Genomic DNA, 21,610 nt, shown 5'->3' with positions numbered 1-21,610 from the left:
CCTGTCAGTAGCAACTCACTAGTGGAGGCCTCTACAGTTAATTACCTGGATATAGATTTTGTTTGCTCTATGAATTATTCAATTCTGGGAAATAAACTACAGATCCTTCATATACTTTGAATGGTTATGTTTCCTTGTGGACTTTTGTAAACTATATATTAAAGAACATGTAATCTTTCTTTCAAAAATGTGATTTGAGGTATTTAGATTAGTATTTAGCTATGGAAAATTGTGTATGCTACTTGAAGGTGATAATCTCTTTTTTATTGGCATATTCCAAATACATGGATTTTTTTGAGATTTATAATATAAATTACATTTCCCCCTTCCTCTTTCTCTCTCCAAACCCTTTCATTTACTCTCCTCACTCTCCTTCAAATTCATGGCCCGTTTTTTTTATTAATTGTTGTTGCATGCATATATGTCTACATATACCCAATAGATATGATACATCTACAGAAAATTCCTGCACCTAAGCCTCAGAAAACACTGTGAAAGAGGGTGTGGGAAGATTGTAAGAGCCAGAGGATAGGGGAGTTTGCTATGATATTGTGTGTCTCAGAAGCCACACCCATAGAGTCTAATCAGCATGGCTGCCCAAATGTGAGCAGATCAAGGATGACATCAATGGACCTTCCAAACTGGATGGGGGAAAGCCCATGAGGCCTCAAGGCTACATAAAGAACTAAAGACAACCAACCAAAGCTGGGAGCAGGAGAGGTGATCTTCTCCAGGGAAGTGTACACCAAATTGTTGTCCAGTGTCAAGTGGACAGCCCTGAAAACATGTCTCTTTTTAAAACTTTAGTCTTAGTGGCTAAATAGTCCTAGTGGCTGGCATACAATCTGTATCCTATAAAAAAAAATACATTAAATCGGACAGCTCTTTAATATTGATATTTATGATTATTTGTAGTACCAGCATAAATCTTCAAAATATTTGTATGAATTCTTTGAGAATTTCATACACTTTATTTTGATTGTCCTCTCTCCCAACCCCTTGCCTAGATCCACCCAACCTGTATCTGTTTTTTAAAACATTAAGAGCTCACTTATGCCTTCATAAGAATAGATGCTTTCAATTTCAAAACATAAAACCACATAATAATGTTGAAAATATTTATTCCTGAATTCTCTCTGGCATGATGACGTGTAGCACAAGAGTCTCTCTCTCTCCCCTCCTGTCCCAGGGTCCTCTCCCACTGAAAACTACTCTGCTTTATTATGGTTTAAATGATTATACTTGCATAGCTAATCAAACTTAGTGGCTTTAAAAAAGAACTACAGTTGATTATGTCACGAATCTGTGACTTATGGAAGGCTTGGGGGACATGAATTATTTCCACTCCACTTGGTATTGGCTGGAATGATTTGACTGGGCCTGGGAAAGCCATCCTTTAATTGGCTCAGCCAAATAGCCGGTAAGCTATGCTGTGACACTGTGTGCTACGCATACAACCACAGCTCAGTGGAGCCTCGCCTTTCATACCCTGAAGATGCTGAGAAGAGAACTGATGCTCGCATATAATCTTGAATGCGATCAGAAAGGCCTGTTCATATCAATATTTAAAATCACTTAGTCTAAGGTCAAGGCTGTGGGCCAGGGTTCTTTATTCCTCCCCATGAAGATGTATCTAGAACCTTTGGCTTCCTCGTGAGATGGAAACTAAATTTTCAAGGAATATGTTCAAACAATGAAGAATTGGGGGTTTCTAGTTTCTTAAAACTTAAGGCTAGCCGGGCGTGGTGGCGCACGCCTTTAATCCCAGCACTCGGGAGGCAGTGCCAGGCGGATCTCTGTGAGTTCGAGGCCAGCCTGGGCTACCAAGTGAGCTCCAGGAAAGGCGCAAAGCTACACAGAGAAACCCTGTCTCGAAAAACAAAAAAAAAAAAAAAAAAACAAAAAAACAAAAAAAAAACTTAAGCCTAGATGTTATTGTGCAACACAGCCAACATATTCCATTGTGGTAGGCCAAGACTTAAGGGGAAAGGGACTCTGCCTCTTGATGACAGGACTATCCGAGTATTTATCACCATCCTTAATCATTCATAAAGTTCTTTACAGTAATTATTTTGTAATGGATAAAGGAAAACTTAGACTTTGCATAAGACATTTACTGGTGTGTGTGCCAAGATCACTATACCCAAAGCTTACCAAACTAGCAGCTGCATTATGTCAAAAAGGCCACAAAAAATCTTATAAAGAGAGACTTCTGAAGTTGTCACACATTATCCTTGTCATTATTGGTATGTGATTGACTACTTCCACTCAGAGAGTATAACTGTGATGTATCTCTACACAGCTAGCCATTTCCATTATGAACGTTTATGTTTACTAAGTAGCAATGGGGCTTTCCAATGTATTTGTTCTCTTAATGTGATGAGGGCATACAGAACTTTAAAAAATATTTCATTACAACACCTGTCTTAGTAATATGTATTTCATGTACACCATTGTGTCATCAATAATAGGTTTTTATATAAAAATGTTTGAAGCACTACTTTTTTGCTGTTGTTGTTTTGTTTTTTGGGGTTTTTTTGGCATAGAATTTACCAGGAAAATATCAAACACCAACTATTTCCCAGGAACTGTGTGTTTTTGGGGGAAATATAGTAGTGGGCATAAAAGAAAAGGTCCTGTGCACTTAGTAGAATTTGCCTCCCTAGTGTGGAAGATGAACAATTAACAATGAGCACACGAATATAAGTTAAAGCAGAGATAATTATGCTTTATGTCAGGCATCTGGAGGATGTTGGTGGAAGGGAACATTTAGCTGGTGTGGTCAGGAAAGACCCCTGAGAGGAATGGAGCTTTAAGCAGAGACCTGAGTGAAGGGTAGAGATTGCTGTAGAATGGGAAGATGCTTAGTGGACTGGAAAGGATGAAGCCCGTGGTCATTTGTGGTGAGCAGCACACAGTTGGGTATCGCTTAGCATCCATTCAGTTCCTTCACATATATTTCTCAGGGGAATTTAATGCATTTATATTTCATATAATAATTAAGTAATATCTTGCCTCTGCCATTTTGTGACTGGCCCTTAGTTTATCTAGTTCTTTCTCCCTCTTTCTTAGTCTTCTCTACAGGGCTTGGGTGATTTTTTTTCCAAGAGTCTGTTTTGATTCCTTGATTATTATTATTTGTCTATGTTACTGTTTTTTGCTTTGTGGTTACAGGGGGACTTAAGAAAAACATTATTGGATTAAAGGAAGGCATTTTAAAATGCAAGTGGCTTAAACGGTGATCATAAAATGGATCAAGTAACAAGAGGATAAGGGAGATAGATAGATAGATAGATGATAGATAGATAGAGACACTATATGTATATTCATCTGTCCCCATATTTTGAGTTTCGATGTCCTGTTATACATCTTTCTAGATTGCCTACTTCAACATGCTAATGTAGTTATTGATTTTGATTGTTCTGTTTTTTGTTTGAATACTAGACATGCATGGTCTGTGCACCATGATTACTGTGTGTTAGGACGCCCTGAATTTATGTAGTTCCTCTTATTATAAATGAATTTTAAATGTCCAGCACTTCCTTGTGGTTAGCAGTTTCTCTATCCACTTTAAAAAAACTTGGTATTTTTTCTTTTGCGAGGACAGGTAAGGTGGTGATAATTTTTCAGCTTCTGTTTGTTTGAGGATCTCTTTATCTCTGAACCACAGCTTTGCTGGGTAGAGTATCCTTGATTGATAGTTTTCCTCTCGAATGTGACAGTCTCGTTCTACTACTGCCTTCTTGCCTATAGGGTTTATGCTGAGAGAAGGTAATTGGAACATGTCTGTCTGTCTGTCTGTACATATATGTGTATGTGTTTGTTCATATGTGTGTATGTGCATTATGTCCATACATGTGTGTGTGTATGTGTGTGTGTGTATGTGTGTGTGTGTGTGTATGTGTGTTGCTCTCTTGCTTTCTCAATAACCTTCTTTTTGTATTTAACTTCTGAGAGTTGATTATGTGATGATTTGGGATAGATTTCATTGAACTGAATCAATCATGATGGCCCTTGGAACCAATTATGGTGACATCGACCTTCATGTACCTGTATTGTAGTGTCTTTTCAATTTTAGGCTTGGGCAGTTTTCTGTTATTATTTCTTTGACTATGCTTCTTCTCTCTGTAACAATCTGCAGACTCTCTTGAATCTCACATCCCAAGTGTCTGCTCTTGTAATGCTGTCTCAAAGTTGCTGAACTTTCTCTGCTCTTCATTCTTTCTCCTTTACTCTCCTTGGATAGTCTTGTGCTAGCCTACTAATGATCTATTCTTTTTTTTTTTTTCAAGACAGGGTTTCTCTGTGTAGTTTTGTGCCTTTCCTGGGACTCACTTGGTAGCCCAGGCTGGCCTCGAACTCACAGAGATCCGCCTGACTCTGCCTCCCGAGTGCTGGGATTAAAGGCGTGCGCCACCACCGCCCGGCATAATGATCTATTCTATTAGAGCGATTGATCCGCTTATAGTTTGTGTACTTTCAGTTCAAGGCCTACTGATGTTAGTGTTTAAGTTTCTACAGTCCTCCCAGGTTTCTCTGATAAAATAATGAGTTTTTTCTTTATGTCTCTTTGAAGTTTGTTCAATTTCCTTAAATGTTTTTTTTAAAGATTCCCATGCTGTGTATAGATTGATTAGTTTATGGTCCATTGTTGGCACATGATTTTGTCCATTATTGTTAGTTGATGATGTGGCTCCGTTATTGCCTGTCTCAGGAATTCTGAGCAGGTGCTTTGTGGCTACAGCCCTTTCGGCAGTGGATGAAAACTCAAGTTCAGTTTTGTCACAAGTCCACACTGGAGCACTGCCCCTGTTTCAATACTGTGAGGTGCTTGAAGCCCCTGATTCTTTTTTTTTCCCCGAGACAGAATTTCTCTGTGTAGCTTTGGAGCCTGTCCTGGAACTCACTCTGTAGCCCAGGTTGGCCTCGAACTCAGAGAGATCTGCCTGGCTCTGCCTCCCAAGTGCTGGGATTAAAGGCATGTGCCACCACCACCCAGCTTGCCCCTGATTCTTAGGGATCCCTCGTTAGCATGTTGTTGGGCAGTTGTAACTCTCTCTATGGTTGGAGTGAGACCAGATACCTCATCTACAGTTACTGCTGTGTAGTCAGAAGCCCAGGATTGAAGGACTACTCATGAGCTCCCAGGAGCCATCAATACTTCTGTACTATTGCACCCCAAGTCCAAGCTCTTCTGGGCTCAGCTCCATGCGGTCTAGAATCACAGCCCATGCTACTACTGCAGTCTGCAATCCTGCCACTTACCCAGAGGTAATGTCCAAAGTACAGATGTGTTCCACTGGGACATCAGGTCTCTGACTGGCAGCAGGACAGGTCCAGCAGTCGTGCCGGTGGGGCATTGGCCTTGGTGTGGAAACTTGGGATCTGATAGGCACAGTACTGGGTTTTACCATGCGGGCAGAATTCCGCTGCTGTCTTGTACTTACCCGCTCCCCCCTTTGCAATAGGGATAACATTCCTCTCCACTGTGTTCAATTGGGACAGTCCACTGCCATGCTAGCATGACTCCAGATGGGGCTGGAGCCCTGAATTTCAGAAGGACTAGGTTTTACAGTGCTAGGCCTAGTATTAGGTTAAAAATCTAAGGCCTAAACTTAATTGTTTTCTCTGCAGAAGAGGAGAAATATCTCAGTGTACTATCTGAAGTTAGGGGGCTAGCCTGGGAACATTGTTTCTTTCTGCAGTTTTCAATGCTTTCTTAACCCGCTAAAACCCGCTGCAATGGTCTGTCTCTGTCTCTGTCTCTGTCTGTCTCTGTCTATCTCTGTCTCTGGGTTTCCTCAGCTCTTGCAAATGTGTGAAAAGCTGTTGAACTTCGTGTTTCTGTGGGAGACATGACTTGCTCTCACTATGCTCTGCCTCTGTGTGGAAGGCAGCAATAAGATGTTTGGCAAATGCAGCCTGTTACAAGCATATTAGGGAGCCAGTCTAATTAAACTGTGACTAATAGGTAGTCCTGTGATATTGACTGACAATTTATAAAAACTGGGAACTATTACAGAATACAATTAGTGCACTGTCTCATCAATGTGTAATTATTCATTATTTTAAAAAAGTCACTCTGCTTGTTTCTTTTCTGAAAACATATACTTGCATATTTTTGAATGTTATTCTCTATTAAACTTGTTCATATTGTTGCTGTTTATGTTAAGAGCAACAGTGATGTAATGGAAAGGCCATGTCTGTGATTACTTTGATTTTTTTTTTGTGTGTGGGATGCCTTTAAATAAGATTACTCAAAGCTTTAAGGACCCAGTTTGGAAATGCAAACACTATATTTCTACCAAATTTTAATTAAATAGTACTTATTTAAAACAATTGTCCTGCTCTGGTATCCAAATCTCTAAATGACAACGGAAAAAGTAAAAACCACAGAAATGTTTATAAAAATAATAGCTTTCTGTTGTGGAATTACAATTCGTTACACTCAGAGGAGAACAGCGACTTTCAGAGAAACAAATATTTTCCCCCAAATATAGACAGGATCTTAAGTTGCTTTACTAACTGGATTTTACATCATTTGTACCCAAGAGGATTTGGCTGGTGAAACTGCAAAGGGAGATAGCTTATGTTTTTCTCTCAAGGATATCATTTTTTTTTTTCAAATGCTTGGAAGATGGCAGGTAGAACTGGTCTCTGCTGATAACACGTATTTGTAATTCCTGCAGTTACTACATGGTGTTTCCTGAAAATCAGGGTACAGCCCCCACCCCTTTTCCTCAGTGCTTCCTGATACTGAAAGAATTAAGAAAGTGACGGGGAGGAGGTGATGTAGGATAAGACCGTGGATCTATGTTCAGTTGGGGGTTGAACTAAATGATTTTTACAAAGTTTCCCCCCAGCAGGTCTTTATTTGCAGACTGACTGGATCCAGAGAGAGGGGAGCTTGTACACTCTGGGTTCAGACCCAGGCACCACTGGTTTCCATTCATGGTCCCCTGCAGATAAACCACAGTGGTCACAAGCTGTCTGTGCTCTTAACATGATGGGCTCAAAACATTTCCACTTCCTTCTCTACTGACACGAGCTTAATGACTCCAAGCACTCTGACGGCTTCCGTCCAGCTTTTATTTCCATCCCAGCTTACCTCCACAAGGTTCTGCAAGTGGAGCACTTTTATCTGCCTCTGGCCCCTGCGTTTCTGATGTTCTGTCAAAAATATTTATAACCCAAGAAGTATTCCAAAAGCTTGAAGGAGTAAGCTGTGAGAGGAGCATGTTTTTCCAAGTGAGATCACCAATCCCTGGCAAATCATGACCTGATGAGCCTTCTTATCAGAGGGTGGGGCTAGAGGAAAAAAGGACAGAAATGCTGGGGGCTGGTGAGATGGCTCAGTGGATCCCGTGCTTGCTGCAGAAGTCTGGTGACTTGAGTTCCATCCCCAGAGTCAATGTAGAGGTGAAAAGAGAGAAGGAATGCCACACAGTTGTTCTCTGACCTCTATATACATGGTTGCACATAACAACAACAACAACAACAACACACACACACACCCCACAGGCACACACAAGAGTATAATAATAAGCAAATTTAATAGGGCTAGAAAATTTAGCAAATTTATAACTTTGTGTCGTCTGACTCTGAAATATTCACACCACTTCCATGGAGCTCCAGGCTGTTTGACATGGTGATGCTCACTGAGTTCACAACTCTTGTTCTGTGATAATCTTTCTAGGCATCCCTCAAGGTGCCAAGCAGTCTAGTCAGGACTTCATATGTGTTAACCTCTGGAAGCTAATCAAGATATTTCTGTCACATTGTTTACTGATTTAGACAATTTAATTTTTTTCTCTTGGGATATCTATTTTATTTTTATCATTTCTTTTATTTCAGCTCTTCTTTATGCAACTATTTTTGGAAATGTTACCACAATTTTCCAGCAAATGTATGCCAACACCAACCGTTACCACGAGATGCTGAATAATGTTCGAGATTTCCTGAAATTATATCAGGTCCCAAAAGGTCTTAGTGAACGAGTCATGGATTATATTGTCTCAACATGGTCAATGTCAAAAGGCATCGACACGGAGAAGGTATAGTTGTTTGTTACTGTTATTATTATTGTTGTTTTTGTTAATCATCTGCTTAGCAGGATATTTAGATGCATGTACATTTCCCACTCACATTTCCCTTATGTGATTGCTTTATAGATGCAGCTTTTCTAAGTGACATTTCAGTCAATCATCTTTATTGAGTGCTTAGAAGGTGCAGAGCACCCAACCATTAACAATCAATTAGTACCAGTCATGATATTCAATTGAGAAAATTCAGTTTCTGAAAACAGCTCATTACTACATTTCCCCATGACACCCTCATTACCACTTAATAATTTTCTGTTAAACTCTCAGAGCATTCTCCTATGAGATCATATTCTCAATTTTTCCTTTGACTTGCTGTCCATTTAAAAATTACAAGAGATTGGAGAGATGTCTCAGCAGTTGAGAGAGCTTGCTGCTCTTGCTGATGACTGGAATTATGTTCCTAGTACATATGTCTGGCAGCTCACACCCACCTATAAATTCTGTTGCAGGGGATCAGACGCCCTCTTCTGGTCTCTGTGGTTACCTGCACACACACACACACACACACACACACACACACACACACACACACGCACAGACATTTAAAAAAGTATATTTTTAAAAAGGAAAAAAAACAAAAAACAAATGAAATGTCCCTGTTGTAAGTGAAGAAATTTATATTGTCTTCTAGCATATCTTTCTCTTAAATGTTTCTTTATCAAATGCATTATAAAGTAACTTGTAATTCTTAATCGTTCTTTGATCTCTCATACATGTAGTAGAGACATATCTCCTTTCCAGTTATTCCCATGTCTCATTTCATGTCTTTTTAAGGGAACATCTTTTTAATTCTCCCACCTATTTTGTACTTGGGCAAAGAAGGGCCTATAAAAGACAATTAAATTCTTCTCACTTTCCTACACCATCTGATTCATGTAACTTGTAAGAGATGGTAAGTAGAGTTGGCATACAGGAAGTGAAAGCAATCCTGAGTCATTTCACTTTCAGCACCAGAGAGGTCTGTTCTTTGCAGAGCATCTACTTTTAACACCTGACAGTCAAATTGCAAAATACCTTCCTGGCCATTTCCAGGTGGTGTGTGTTTTCAACCAGTGCTCGTGTGTGTGTGTGTGTGTGTGTGTGTGTGTGTGTGTGTGTGTTTGAGAGGGGGGGAGGGAGAGGGAGGGAGAGGAGAGGAAGAGGGAGGGAGGGAGGGAGGGAGGGAGGGAGAGAGAGAGAGAGAGAGAGAGAGAGAGAGAGAGAGAGAGAGAGAGAGAACTAGTCTATAAGTATTTTTCAATGCAATGGGGAAAGTATAAATAATAAATGAAATTTCCTACAGTAGCAAGGAAGTTTCAGGCCAGCGCAGATATTGTGGGGACCAGATTATTGAGGGGAGGTGTGAAGAATGATTGTGAAGTGTAAAGGAGTGTGTGTGTGTGTGTGTGTGTGTGTGTATGTGTGTGTGTGTGTGTGTGTGTGTGAGAGAGAGAGAGAGAGAGAGAGAGAGAGAGAGAGAGAGAGAGAGAGAGAGAGAGAGGAGAGAGAGATGCTCAGAGTAGTTGCATGGAGGAATTATGAAAGAGTGAGATGTACCCTTCTTCAATATTTCACGATCTGCAGCATAAATTTCACAATTAAATGACCACAGAAGGAAAAGTAATGAAAGCTTCTTCCTTTGCAATTTGACTAATGTCCACTGATATGTGGTTAGTGGGAAAACATGCAAAAAGCTTTTATCAGAGTGACAAGGAGGCAGAATCACAAATGCTGGTGAGCAAGTGGAAGAAAGGGAACTTTTATACACGGTTGGAATACAAATTAGCACAACTGCTGCTGAGCATGGGCTAGTCCCTCACAAAGCTAAAAGCAGGTCTATCACAGGATCTATCTGTCCCACTTCTTGGTAGTCATGAAATGCAAGTAAACCTTTGTACAAAAGAGATATCCACACTTCCATCTTTATTGTTGCATTATTCACAGCAGTCAAGATAAAGTAAATGTTTAAAGAAAACAACAATGAAATCCTGTCATGTATAACAAAATAGATGGGGCTAGAGGACATTATGTTAGATGGAATTAGACCCAGAAAGACAAGTAACTCGTGTTCTCTCTCATGCAGAGAAGTTAAAAAGACAACTTGAGTTTCGAATGGTGGTTATTAGGGGATGGGAAGGGAGAGAAGGGGAATGGGCAGTTAGAAGGAGGTTGGGTAAAGGTACTGAATCATACTTAGGGTTGTTTTTGAGCACTAGGAAAGCAGATCTAGGTTGCTGTGACAAACATAAAAACTTTGCTGTACTTGTGTGAAACATGCCATGACTACCTCCTTTCAGCCTATTAGGGAAATCCACACTCAGATCAGATGCGTATTAGCTAGGGTGATAGTAGATGTGATTCGAAGAAGACACTTGCCAGCTTCTGGGCTTGCACAGGGGGTGTGGGGATTCCCAGTAATTACATCCTCAGTGAGACTGAGTTTAAAAACACTTCTTAGACTACATGCCATATGCTACCTAAACAAGATGAAAGCAAAAATTTGCATCCACTTCCCTGATTTAAGTAAAGAACCTAACAACAGAGCAGAAGACGCCCAGGCCTGCTGGGCATTCAGTTACCTGGTGAACAGTAAATATAGCACATAACTTTAAAATACAATGGTAGTGTTGACAATGTTGACAAAAAGTAGCTGCAGAGATGACTCAGAGGTCAAGGGCACTTACTGTTCTTGTAGAGGACCACAGTTTAATTCCCAGCTCCGCAGTAGAGAGTCACAACCATCTGTAACTATAGCTCTAGCCTAATGGTTCTCCACCTTCCTAACGCTATGACCCTTTAATACAGTTCCTCGAGGTGTGGGGACCCCCAACCATTAAATTATTTTTGTTGCTGCTGCTTCATAACTGTAATTTTGCTGCTGTTATGAATCATAATGTAAATATCTTTGTTTCCTGATTATCTTGGGTGACCTCATGTGAAAGGTTGTTTGACCCCCAAAGTGGTCATAACCCACAGGTTAAGAACTGCTGCTCTAGGGTGATCTTACAGTTTCTTTTTGCCTCTGTGGACCTCTCACCACACACACACACACACACACACACACACACACACACACACACACACGAGAGAGAGAGACAGAGAGAAAGAGAGAGAGAGAGACAGAGACAGAGAGACAGAGACAGAGAGAGGGAGAGACAGAGAGAGGGCGAGAGAGAGACAGAAACAGACAGAGACAGAGAAGAGAGAAAGGGGAGACCCTCAAACATACATTAATAAAAATAAGTTAATAAAAATTAAAAATAAAGCATCACAGCAAAAGTACAAAATCAGATTTATAATTTATAAAATATTTTTATAAATCAATAAGATCAGAATACTTTGAGATCTAAGTGAGCCAAAGACATAGTAATGTTACCTAGACATTAAAAAACATGTCACAAGCAGAGCAGTGGTGGCATATGCCTTTAATCCCAGCACTCAGGATGCAGAGGCAGGCAGATCTCTGTGAGTTAGAGGCCAGCCTAGCCTATAGAGCGAGTTCAAGGACAGCCAGGGCTACACAGGGAAACCCTGTCTTGAAAAACAAAACAAAGCAAAAAGGCCATGCTGATTTAGTAAATTAGTGGTTGTAGATTCTCCCCCAATAACTAGCACTGACTTGACTAATATTGAGTATTAAGTAGGTTTTCAATACCCAACATGGTTTCCCTCTTGTTGAGTGGGTCTTAAGTCCAATTAGAGAGCTGTTGGTTACCACCAAGGTATCAATGCCACTAACGCGCCCTGAGGGTAATTGTTCCATGGTGATTGTTTATATGGCTCATAGGCATCAAGGCTGGGTAGGACTGTTGGTTGCCTCCCTCCTTTGGGAGCTTGCATGGCACCTTCTGGTACTGTGAAAGCTAGTTCTCACAGAGGGAGTGTTTGGGTTACCAACATGACTGCCCAAATGTGGGCTAAACAACGATAGCACTGACGAACATGCCAAACTGGACAGGGAATAGCCCATGAAGTCTCAACCATACACAAAGAACTATCAGTAACCAAGGAAAGCTGAGAGAGAGAGAGAGAGAGGGGGGGGGGACGGAGAGGGAGAGGGAGAGGGAGAGGGAGAGGGAGAGGGAGAGGGAGAGAGAGAGAGAGAGAGAGAGAGAGAGAGAGAGAGAGAGAGAGAGAGAAAGAAGAGGTGCTCTTCCCCAGAGCACACAACTGGTTGTCCAATGCCAAATAATCAGCCCTGAATACATCCATACAAGTAACATTATATGACCTGAGCAGGTTATATCTAGGAATATATATGTATAAACATATAGGCATGCAATACCAATTAGTGAAAAAAGAAGGTATGAATTTGAAGGCGAGCAGGGAAGGGTATGTGGGAGGGTTTGGATGGAGGAAAGGGGAGGAAGAAATTTTGTGATTAAATTATGATTTCAAAAAAATGTGATCACAAAAAGTGTGTCACTAGTAAACATAAAAATGAAGCTACTTTTACCTATAACAATGAAAATCAAGCATGAAGAAATCATTTTCAGGTGGATACAGAAAATGCCCAATTTTAGCAAAGATTGTATTCCTTGGCTCTAGCTTGTAATTCTGTAAACTGTGGAAATGGGTTGAGCATTTTCTAAAGTAATTTGAATGATATAACACGAGTCAGAGATGGGACTAGAACTCAGTCCTTGTGGCTTTCTCCTCTTTTGTTTTTATTCATTGAGTGATTCCAGCCTATGCCATGACTTTAAAATCACATGCTAACAATACTCAAGTGTCCCAACTCACCTCAGACCTGTTTCCTTAACTATATACTATGCTCTGCTTTTCGTGCCCAATGAATCTGGCCAAAAATTAGGCTCCTAGTTATCTTATAAAAACACATTCTACTGGCATTATCCAATTTAGTGAATGGAAACGATGTCCTCTAGATGCTTAAGACAAAATCACACACATTTGAATCCTCATCACACCCCATCTGTTGCCTGCAGTTCCCATCATCTCCATTGCCATCACCTGATCCAAGTCATCATCTTGTCCCTCAAGAGTTATTGTGCTAGTTAACAGCTCTGTGCTCCTATGTAGCATGTTCTCTGCACAGCAGCAAGGGACATATGTGGCTTTTCTAATAAGGATTTCTACCTTGTTGGTCTTCAACCTTTTTGGTATATCTAGGAAATCGTATGTTAATCTATGCTACAAGCTCTTACTTACAGTGGAAATTATTAAATTGAAATTATTAAAACACAAGTGTACGATGATAAAATGAAAGGTGTATAACAGTAGTCATGTTGATTCTGTAATTGTCACAATCTTGGAACTATGGATGTACTCAGGGTTTAGCTTTAGCAAAGAGTACCCAAGTTTATAGCAATTACTGTCATTGATTCAATGTTTGGTTCCTGTAGTCCATGGTTCCTTGGTAAGTGAAGTATGTTGTCTTGACATGTTTTTTCATTGCATCGTTTACTTACGTTTCCTTTAAAATATTTTTTAATAGAGATTATTAGCAAATTTACAGAAGCACATACCAAAACAAGGAAAAAATAAATGAAGCTTGGCGTCTATTTTAATGTCTCTTTCTGTGTTAGCTCTAAAACAGCTATTTTTCAGCTTTATGTACAATGGAATTTAATAATGCATTGCAACTAATTAGAGAAAACACTTCAATCCAATTATTATGATTTTCTTTTAGCTTCTCCACATACTTAGTTTTATAGATTTTTGAATTTAACATTAACACACAAGCAAATTAATCACAGTGATCCAAGCCAGTCTTAGCTTGCCTCTGTTTAGTACAATCATGGGTTAAATATATACTCATGTAGGGATTAGAATATTTTTATCATTGAAGTTTGTTTTAGGTGACTTTTTTTGCATGGGTCAGTGCCTAGATTAATTTTATCTACTAGGCAACATTTTATTGACTATTAAGCACTACAGGTGCGCTGTATTTTTTTAATTTAATAACAAAATCCATTCCCTGTGCTTTGCCACTGGTTAACATTCTGTACTTAAAAGACTGAGAAATGGGTGGAATGAGAGAGGATTTAAAATGAAAGCAGATTATGGAGGAAATAGAAGGGATGATGATTAAAGCTCATAAAATTTATCCTGACATTTGAAATAACTTTTCAGGGAAATAATTTAAATGAAATAAATTGTTTGGGACTATATTTTCAGTTTGGGAACCACACGAAAATGCACAACTTATATAATGTTTTCTAGACCATGTAATTCTCACTACCCTAGAGTGGCCAGGGCCTCTTTCATAGGTTGGAACCTAAACCCTTATGATTTTTATTTGCAGTTCTTACTGTTTTTCTAACACATAGCTTGAACATAAATCAATATGTAAAACCTCCTTGGTCTACAGCTTTTCTTTTATGTCCTTTGTGTAAGATAAAATGCCAGTAGGAATTTGCCTGATGTGGAATGTTTTATGTACTTTTATCTCTGTTTTAAAAGAGGTAATGATCATCCCAATACAGTCCATATTAATCAGATCATAGATCAACTATTGTGATCACCTTTTGATTAGATATTTCAAAAAAATAGTGTCAAAGGGCAGCACACTTACTCAAAGTTGAACAAGCTGGTAGACAGTTCTGACATATTGCCATATGACAGACAGGTAAAGGAGATGTAAATTTTTCTATCTGGTTAAGAGAAGACTTGGAAAGAAGGGTAGAAGGTAGCTCAAAGAACTGAGTTTATTTGAAGAATGTATGTCTCTGCTTCCGAAGGAAATTCTTTTCTAGAAGTATAGGATTTAGATAGACACAAATAGAATGCAAACCCAAGGAACTCTCAGGTCCAGCATGCTGCCCTTGCTGCCTCTCCATTCTCTAGTCCATGTGATTTCTATTGAATGAATTTAGATGGGACATAGGCACATAGAGAGAAGAAAGGTTGTGTATTACAGAATGACACAAGGCACTCTCAAAGATAAGCGAAAGCTCATTGTCTAGGAGAGTACCCTCGTGGGCTAAGACTGGACAGAAGAGAGGCAGAGGAGCCATCGTGCTGACCTACAGGTTTAGGTAGGCATTATGCCATTATTTTTAAGGTTTATGGAACAGAAACGGTGGTGTACTTGATGTATCCTCACTTGGAGTTTTGTTACATGTCATATCAGATTCAGGGACAAACATTTAAGAGATTCTGTATGAAACTTACAGAAAAAAATTCTATACTAATTAAAGACTTATTTTCAGCACCTTTCCCTTCTTTTTTCTTTGGGGTATGTGTGTGTATGAACACACACATGGGTGTAGAGGCCTAAGCCAAGTTGTCAAGAATCAACTTTAATCTCTCCTTACCTTATTGAGGCAGCATCTCTCAGTCCAATCTAGAGCTCTCTTGTGTGGATTCTCTGACTCCTCTATCTCCTCATTTCTTTGTTGGAATTACAGGCCAGCTTGCCTACCCACCCAGCAGTTTGTGTGGCTTCTGGGGATCTGGCTCTGGTCCTCACACTTGCCAGCTAAGCACTTTAACCACTGAGCCGTATTCTCAGTATTCTTTTTGTTAGTGTATTTATATGTATAGTTTCACAAGTGAGACTAATAAGTTTTTCAATAAGATAAAACAAAGGGTTTATTTAAAAAATACTATGAATTTGTAGATTCTCTGGTGGGGCTAAGCCAGGCCAGCTCTGAAGTACTTCTCCTATAGGCTTATGTTATCTGCTTATTGGTCAAGAGACACTATACCTGTTCTATCATTTAAAATACATAAACAAACAAATAAACCAAACAAACCCAAAAAACATTCTTCAACCTCCAGTCTAACTTTAACATTTTTGATGTAGACATGCTAAAGGAACTTCATGACTATCACTTCCATGTCTGTTTCTCAACTGTCACCTCCTAAAGTGATATACAGTGAGTATTTGGAGTTGTGACTGTCATTTCTTTTTTCTAGCTAGCCTTCATACCTTATCTAAGAAGGTAAATTTTATGTGACGCTCCTTCCAGGAGCAGAAGTTAAATGAGATAGCATTTTAGGGCACATGAGAGGTGAATATGAACACAGTACATTATATCCACATATTAAAATGTCATAATGAAAAACATAATTATATAATTAATACACATTAATAAAAAATGCCGAAAAACCCAATAAATCAGAATGGTCTTAGTAAACATGTAATAGCATTATTATAAGCAAATGGGAATGTTAATATTTTCTATAATAATAATTTGGAACCCTCAATTGTGAATTTTAATTTCTCATGGCTTTTGTACAGTTTGAGAGTTCTTCAATGCAGTCTTCATATTACTGTTAGCTAATATCATTACTTAAGCTTTGAAGATGTCCTCTAATAGGTAATGTTGTTTTTCTATGCTAATGTTAAGGAAGAACATATTATAGCTAAATTAAGTCTCATGACTCACACATCTCTCTAGGAATAATACTAAGTACAATCTTTTTATTTTTGTTGCATTATATTGTCATTACTTTAGTGCAACAGTACAGGATAATTTTTACTTCATTTTCTCATCACTTGGCCATTAGCTTCTGAGGAAGGTCACAAGGATTCATTTGATAGCTATAAAGAAAGGGACAGATGGAATTGTCCACACGGGGCCATAATGACTCAGTAACTTGGCTTCATCTAGACCAGAAGCACTGGGTCTCATCCTTTTGGGTTCAGATCTCTGGAAGACTTAGTTGGCTGGAGTGTGAAAAGTGGTCACATGATGCCTGCAGAGGGTAGGCACTAATAAGAGGGTAAACCATTTCATTCACAGTGATAAGATTACGTTTCTTTTCTTCTCCAGTAATAAGCTACAAAGAAGCCCATGTGGCTGGAATCATTTTCTCAGTCTTTACTTGGTATTTAGTGAGAGTACCATTGTCTTTAAATATGGATTAAAATGAAACATCAACTGTATCATAATTTAGAGAAGCAACTTTTTCTATACATGTTTACATTGAAAACTAATATGTATAAACATATTCTATACTGTGGGGAAAGGTTAAGTCACCAGTCAATGTGAATGTAGACCATGTCATCGTATGAGTTAGTGTCTGCATCAACCTGTTATTTTATTCTGAGCTACTTTGATGGATTTGTCCTCGGACTTGGCTCCAGCCAGAGCAAATTTTCAGCAAGTGGCATTGGCTTTTGAATGAAATCATGATGCTTCTTAGAACTTGAGATATTATTTAAAGGTAGAATTATGCATACAGTCAGATTTTATAATTTATTTATTTAAAATAAGTTTCTTCCATTCCTGGCATTTCTCTTACTATTTTTTCCATGGTTTAACTGTGCTCTTCTTTTTAAGGAAATTAGTTATCTTATTTCATGTGTATATGAGTGTGCCTCTGTGTATGTATGTGATCTGCATGCATGCAGTGCCAGAAAGGGTCAGAAGAGGGCATCATATCCACCCAAACTGGAGTTACAGATGGCCAAGAGACACCTTGTGGTTGCTGGGAAATGAGCCCAGGTCTCCACAGCAAGTGCTCTTAACTGCTGAGCCATCTCTCCAGCCCAACTGTGTTATTCTTTATTATTTTTCTTCAGGAGTTTTGTGACTTTCTTCTCTCTACCCTCCCTCCTGCCTCTTTCTTGGCTTTTAAGATAATGAGTAAAGGATACTGTTTTTGGCACCAGCTGGTTGGTTTTGGTTTTTTACTCATTTTTCTATTCTATAAAAAGTACATTTAGCACCTTTACTTGTTGTGCCAAATAACCATGGGCATCTCTGTCTGATACAGCAGAAGGCAGAGAGGAGGTGAAGAAAGATGTAGGGAATACCTTAAAAGAAAAAAATCACAACAATCACAATACAAGAGAGCCATCCTGCTAGCTGTATGCTGCCCATCAATGCCCCGGATCCCTTCCTTGTGTGATTTTGACATCAAAGAGAGGACCATATGATTGAAAACTTTGATGGTTTTCTCTCAACTTTGCTTTTTATAAATCTGGACTTCCCTTGAGTCCTTTAGTTAACCCCCTATTTTTTCACATTAGCATCTTCCCTCTTCCTCAAGGATGCTTTCAATTCTCTAGTTTCTTCCACAGCATCTCTGATGACAGGATGCATCCACTGAGGAGGATCTGTGTATCAGCAGATTGTAGAAATAGCTAAGTACCCTTTAAAGTTTATGTCTGCATAAAAAATATTGATGGGATTTGTAATTATAGCTGTAGAGTGATAATACAAATAAATGCAATTGTTGCTCTTACATTGCTTAGAGTTAATGAAAAGAGAAGAGACAAAAATGATAGATAAAAGCATGTGATTTTAAGTTGTGTTGGTGCTCGGGATGTATTACAGGGTGCTATGCAAGGGTCTAAGGGGAAAGGTCAATCTAGCTCAGGTTGGAAGGCTGTGTGGCAGAAGTAGAAAAAAAGTCATAGCAACACTTGGACAACAGAGATTGTTAGAAACTTTGATGCCTTTCATAATCAAACTCAAATTACCTGTGTTCTGATAGCCAAACAACTGATCTAAAGATGGAAACAGTAAAAAGGAGAAAAAGCCAAGATCTTCAGGCTTTGTTAATTACTAATAAATCAACACTTACCCCATATTATCTAGACATATATTACCTGACATTCCATTGTGTTACTGAATCATTTCAACTAACTCTTCATGTTAGTTAAGAATTTTACTCTAAATCCAATAACTACACAGATTGGTGCAGCGACTTATTGGTACATGAATCTGCTTAAACACATTAGTACATATTTGCTTAGAATTTATTAAAATTATGTGGGTCTGCTGGCTTTGAGGGCACTAATCAGAGACTTCAATCGTATGTGTCATAAAAGCACAGACAGCACAAGGCTGAGGAGAAGTGTCAGGGACACATTTGTAACCAGAGGACACTGTTATCACATGCTGCTATGATGAGTTTGTTGGAAGAATGGCACAATCCCTTTGTAAAAAGTTGACATGTGGTGTTCCTGAAATGTGCCTTTTCAGGCAAAAAAAAAAAAAAAAAACAAAACAAAAAAAACCCTCTGTGATTATATAACCATTTTATTTCTAAAAATGTTAATTTAATGGAAGCAGATGACTTTTATGTAAAATTGGAAATAAGAACCAGAAAAAGAAGAAAGTACATTAAATCCTGCATAATCTCACTACTTATAAAACTACATTCTGGCACATTTACTCGGTGTGTGTTGTAAATATGTATAGGCTGAAGGTCCTGTATTTGAAGTGCTTGGAATTGGGAGGCCTTTAGACTTAGGGTATATATTTTATATTTGGGAACATTTATATATACATAATGAAGTATCTACATGAAATCCATTTTAATGTCATGTACTTCTTAAGCATGTAGACTAAAGGTAATATTTTATGTAATGCTGTTAGTTTACTACAGCCCATCTCATGAGTTCAAATACAGAACTATACAGTTAGCAGATCATATTTCAAATTACCTTTTGATTTTGAGATATTTTGAATATATTTTGATTATAAAATTTAAGATGTTCAACCCATGTTGTAGAAGCCTTGTGTTCTATTCTTTGGATATATCTCAATGTATTTTCATTTCCCTGTTATTGTATAATTAGGATTTCTGATCACTACATTAATGCAAACAACAGAATGGGGGTTTCTGGATCATAGAATTTGCACATTTCATAGCCCATGTTATTTTTATGGTTATTTCTTCTGAAATATCAAATCAACCATAAACAGTGTAAATTTGTATAGGTCCTTTTAAGAATATCACTGTCAACACTAGGTATTGATCTTTAAATCATTGTGAAAGTAATAGACCAATTAATAGCACATTTGATTTTCTCTTTCTTCCAACATACACATACTATAATTGTTGCCATTAAACACAACAGAAGCTAAGCTGTAAAAAAGTCTGTCTTGTTGAACCAATGAGTTTATCTGGGCTACTTACAGAAGCATGGGTTAGGGTTTACATAATTGTCCTAGGGTTTCAATTACTGTGATGAAACACCATGACCAAAAGCAAGTTGGGGAGGACAGGGTTTACTTTTCTTCCACTTCCACATTACTGCTCATTATTGAAGGAAGTCAGGATAGGAACTCAAGCAGGGCTGGAACCTGAAGGTAGGAGCTGATACAGAGGCCATGGAGTGGGTGCTGCTTACTCGCTTGCTTCCCATGGCTTGCTCAGCTCAGGGATGGTAACACCCACAATGGGCTGGACCCTCCCCATCCATCACTTAAATAATTCCCTACAGCTGGATCTTATGGGGGGATTTTTTTCAATTGAGGTTCAATTCTTTGAGAAAACTCTTAACTTGTGTCAAGTTGACATAAGACTAGCCAGCACAAATGGAACATTTAGGTGACTTTATCACCAAAAAGTCCACTAAACAGGTTGATCCACAAGAGACAGTCTATTCCTCAGTAAATACTTACTGCTTTTATAACCTTGGGTAATTGCCTGGTAGATCTTGTAACTTTCTAATTATCCTGAGTCTCCCTCCCTTCAATTCAGAGGAAACTGCTACACTTACTTTCCCAATAGTAAGCATCAGTCTCTGGTAGACCAGTTAGTCTTATCATACCTTAACTTTTCCTGTTTTCACATTTTAAAAACTCCTTGGAATAAGCTTTTTTTTTTTTTTTCTGCCTGTAGCACTCACCACCATCCTGTGGATACTTAAACTTTTGGGTAGAATTGCTCGACATAATCTCAGAGCTAAGATCCACAACAGAGACCATTTGAAAATGTGTCTAGGTGCCGAGGTGAGGTATTGCTTGGGAGATGCAGTTGGGGATCTTGCACACAACCCTTCTAATAGGCCGGAGGTTACACCTAGAAGCCAATGTGAAGATATAAGGACTCCACTCTGAATGTAAAACCAGAGACACTGCTGATGGGATACGATGGGTAAGAGACTCCACCAGCAGCAAAGAGTCCCAGGTTCTAGTATACTAGTTTCTCACTATAATTATCAGATGATCAATCAAACTTAGAGTGATCATGCCTATTCTTTCATGACCTTTTCTATGACTGGTAAGATTGAAAGTAAGTACACTTGTTGAGAATATCTTATGAGAAATAATTGTAGTTTTTTCTTAGTACCCAGGAAACGTCAGAAGGCAGAGATTAAGTTAATAGTTTAGTATTCCAACACATGTAGCAAACACCATCTTGACCACAATGAGGAATTAATGGGAAGCAACCTCCCCACCATGAAAAAGACTCGCTGTTGAAAGAGAAACAGAGAAGTCCAGCCACTTAGCTGCACCCAGCTGCTCTGAGTAACACCCCCTTATCTAATCACAGGTTAAAATGATAGTGCATACAAAGATTTGGCCAATTTAATGTAGTCAATACTTCACTTCCAAGTGTCTTGTAAAGTCTTAAGTCAATGGCCATACAACTTTAGCATATTTTAATAACATACAATTCGATGAATTTCAGGGTATGGTATGATTAGAAGTATATCATTTATTCGGCCATTCTCAACACCACTGAATGGCCTCCTTCCATGTCATAGGAAGGAAACCAAAGCAGCACCTTTCCACGTGCTTTGTGCTGCCAATGGCCACACACTATTATCACCTGAGTTATTTAGAAAAATTTAACTGGACCATGACTGGTTATCTTTG

The 21,610-nt window shown here is 38.7% G+C and overlaps 1 protein-coding gene across 1 annotated transcript in view; it reads left to right on the top strand.

Moving 5' to 3' along the window:
* Kcnh5 (potassium voltage-gated channel subfamily H member 5) overlaps window positions 1-21,610 on the top strand; it is a 297,452-nt gene that overhangs the window by 169,551 nt on the left and 106,291 nt on the right. The window contains exon 8 of the mRNA XM_028858007.2: window positions 7,855-8,054. Within this exon, the coding sequence (XP_028713840.1) occupies window positions 7,855-8,054 (200 nt within the window). The remainder of the gene's footprint in view (window positions 1-7,854; window positions 8,055-21,610) is intronic.

The sequence above is a fragment of the Peromyscus leucopus genome, chromosome 14 (genome assembly GCF_004664715.2).
Source record: "Peromyscus leucopus breed LL Stock chromosome 14, UCI_PerLeu_2.1, whole genome shotgun sequence".
Taxonomy (NCBI): Eukaryota; Metazoa; Chordata; class Mammalia; order Rodentia; family Cricetidae; genus Peromyscus; species Peromyscus leucopus.
Note: the sequence above shows the minus strand (reverse complement) of the source record. Positions and strands in the feature narration are given on the sequence as shown.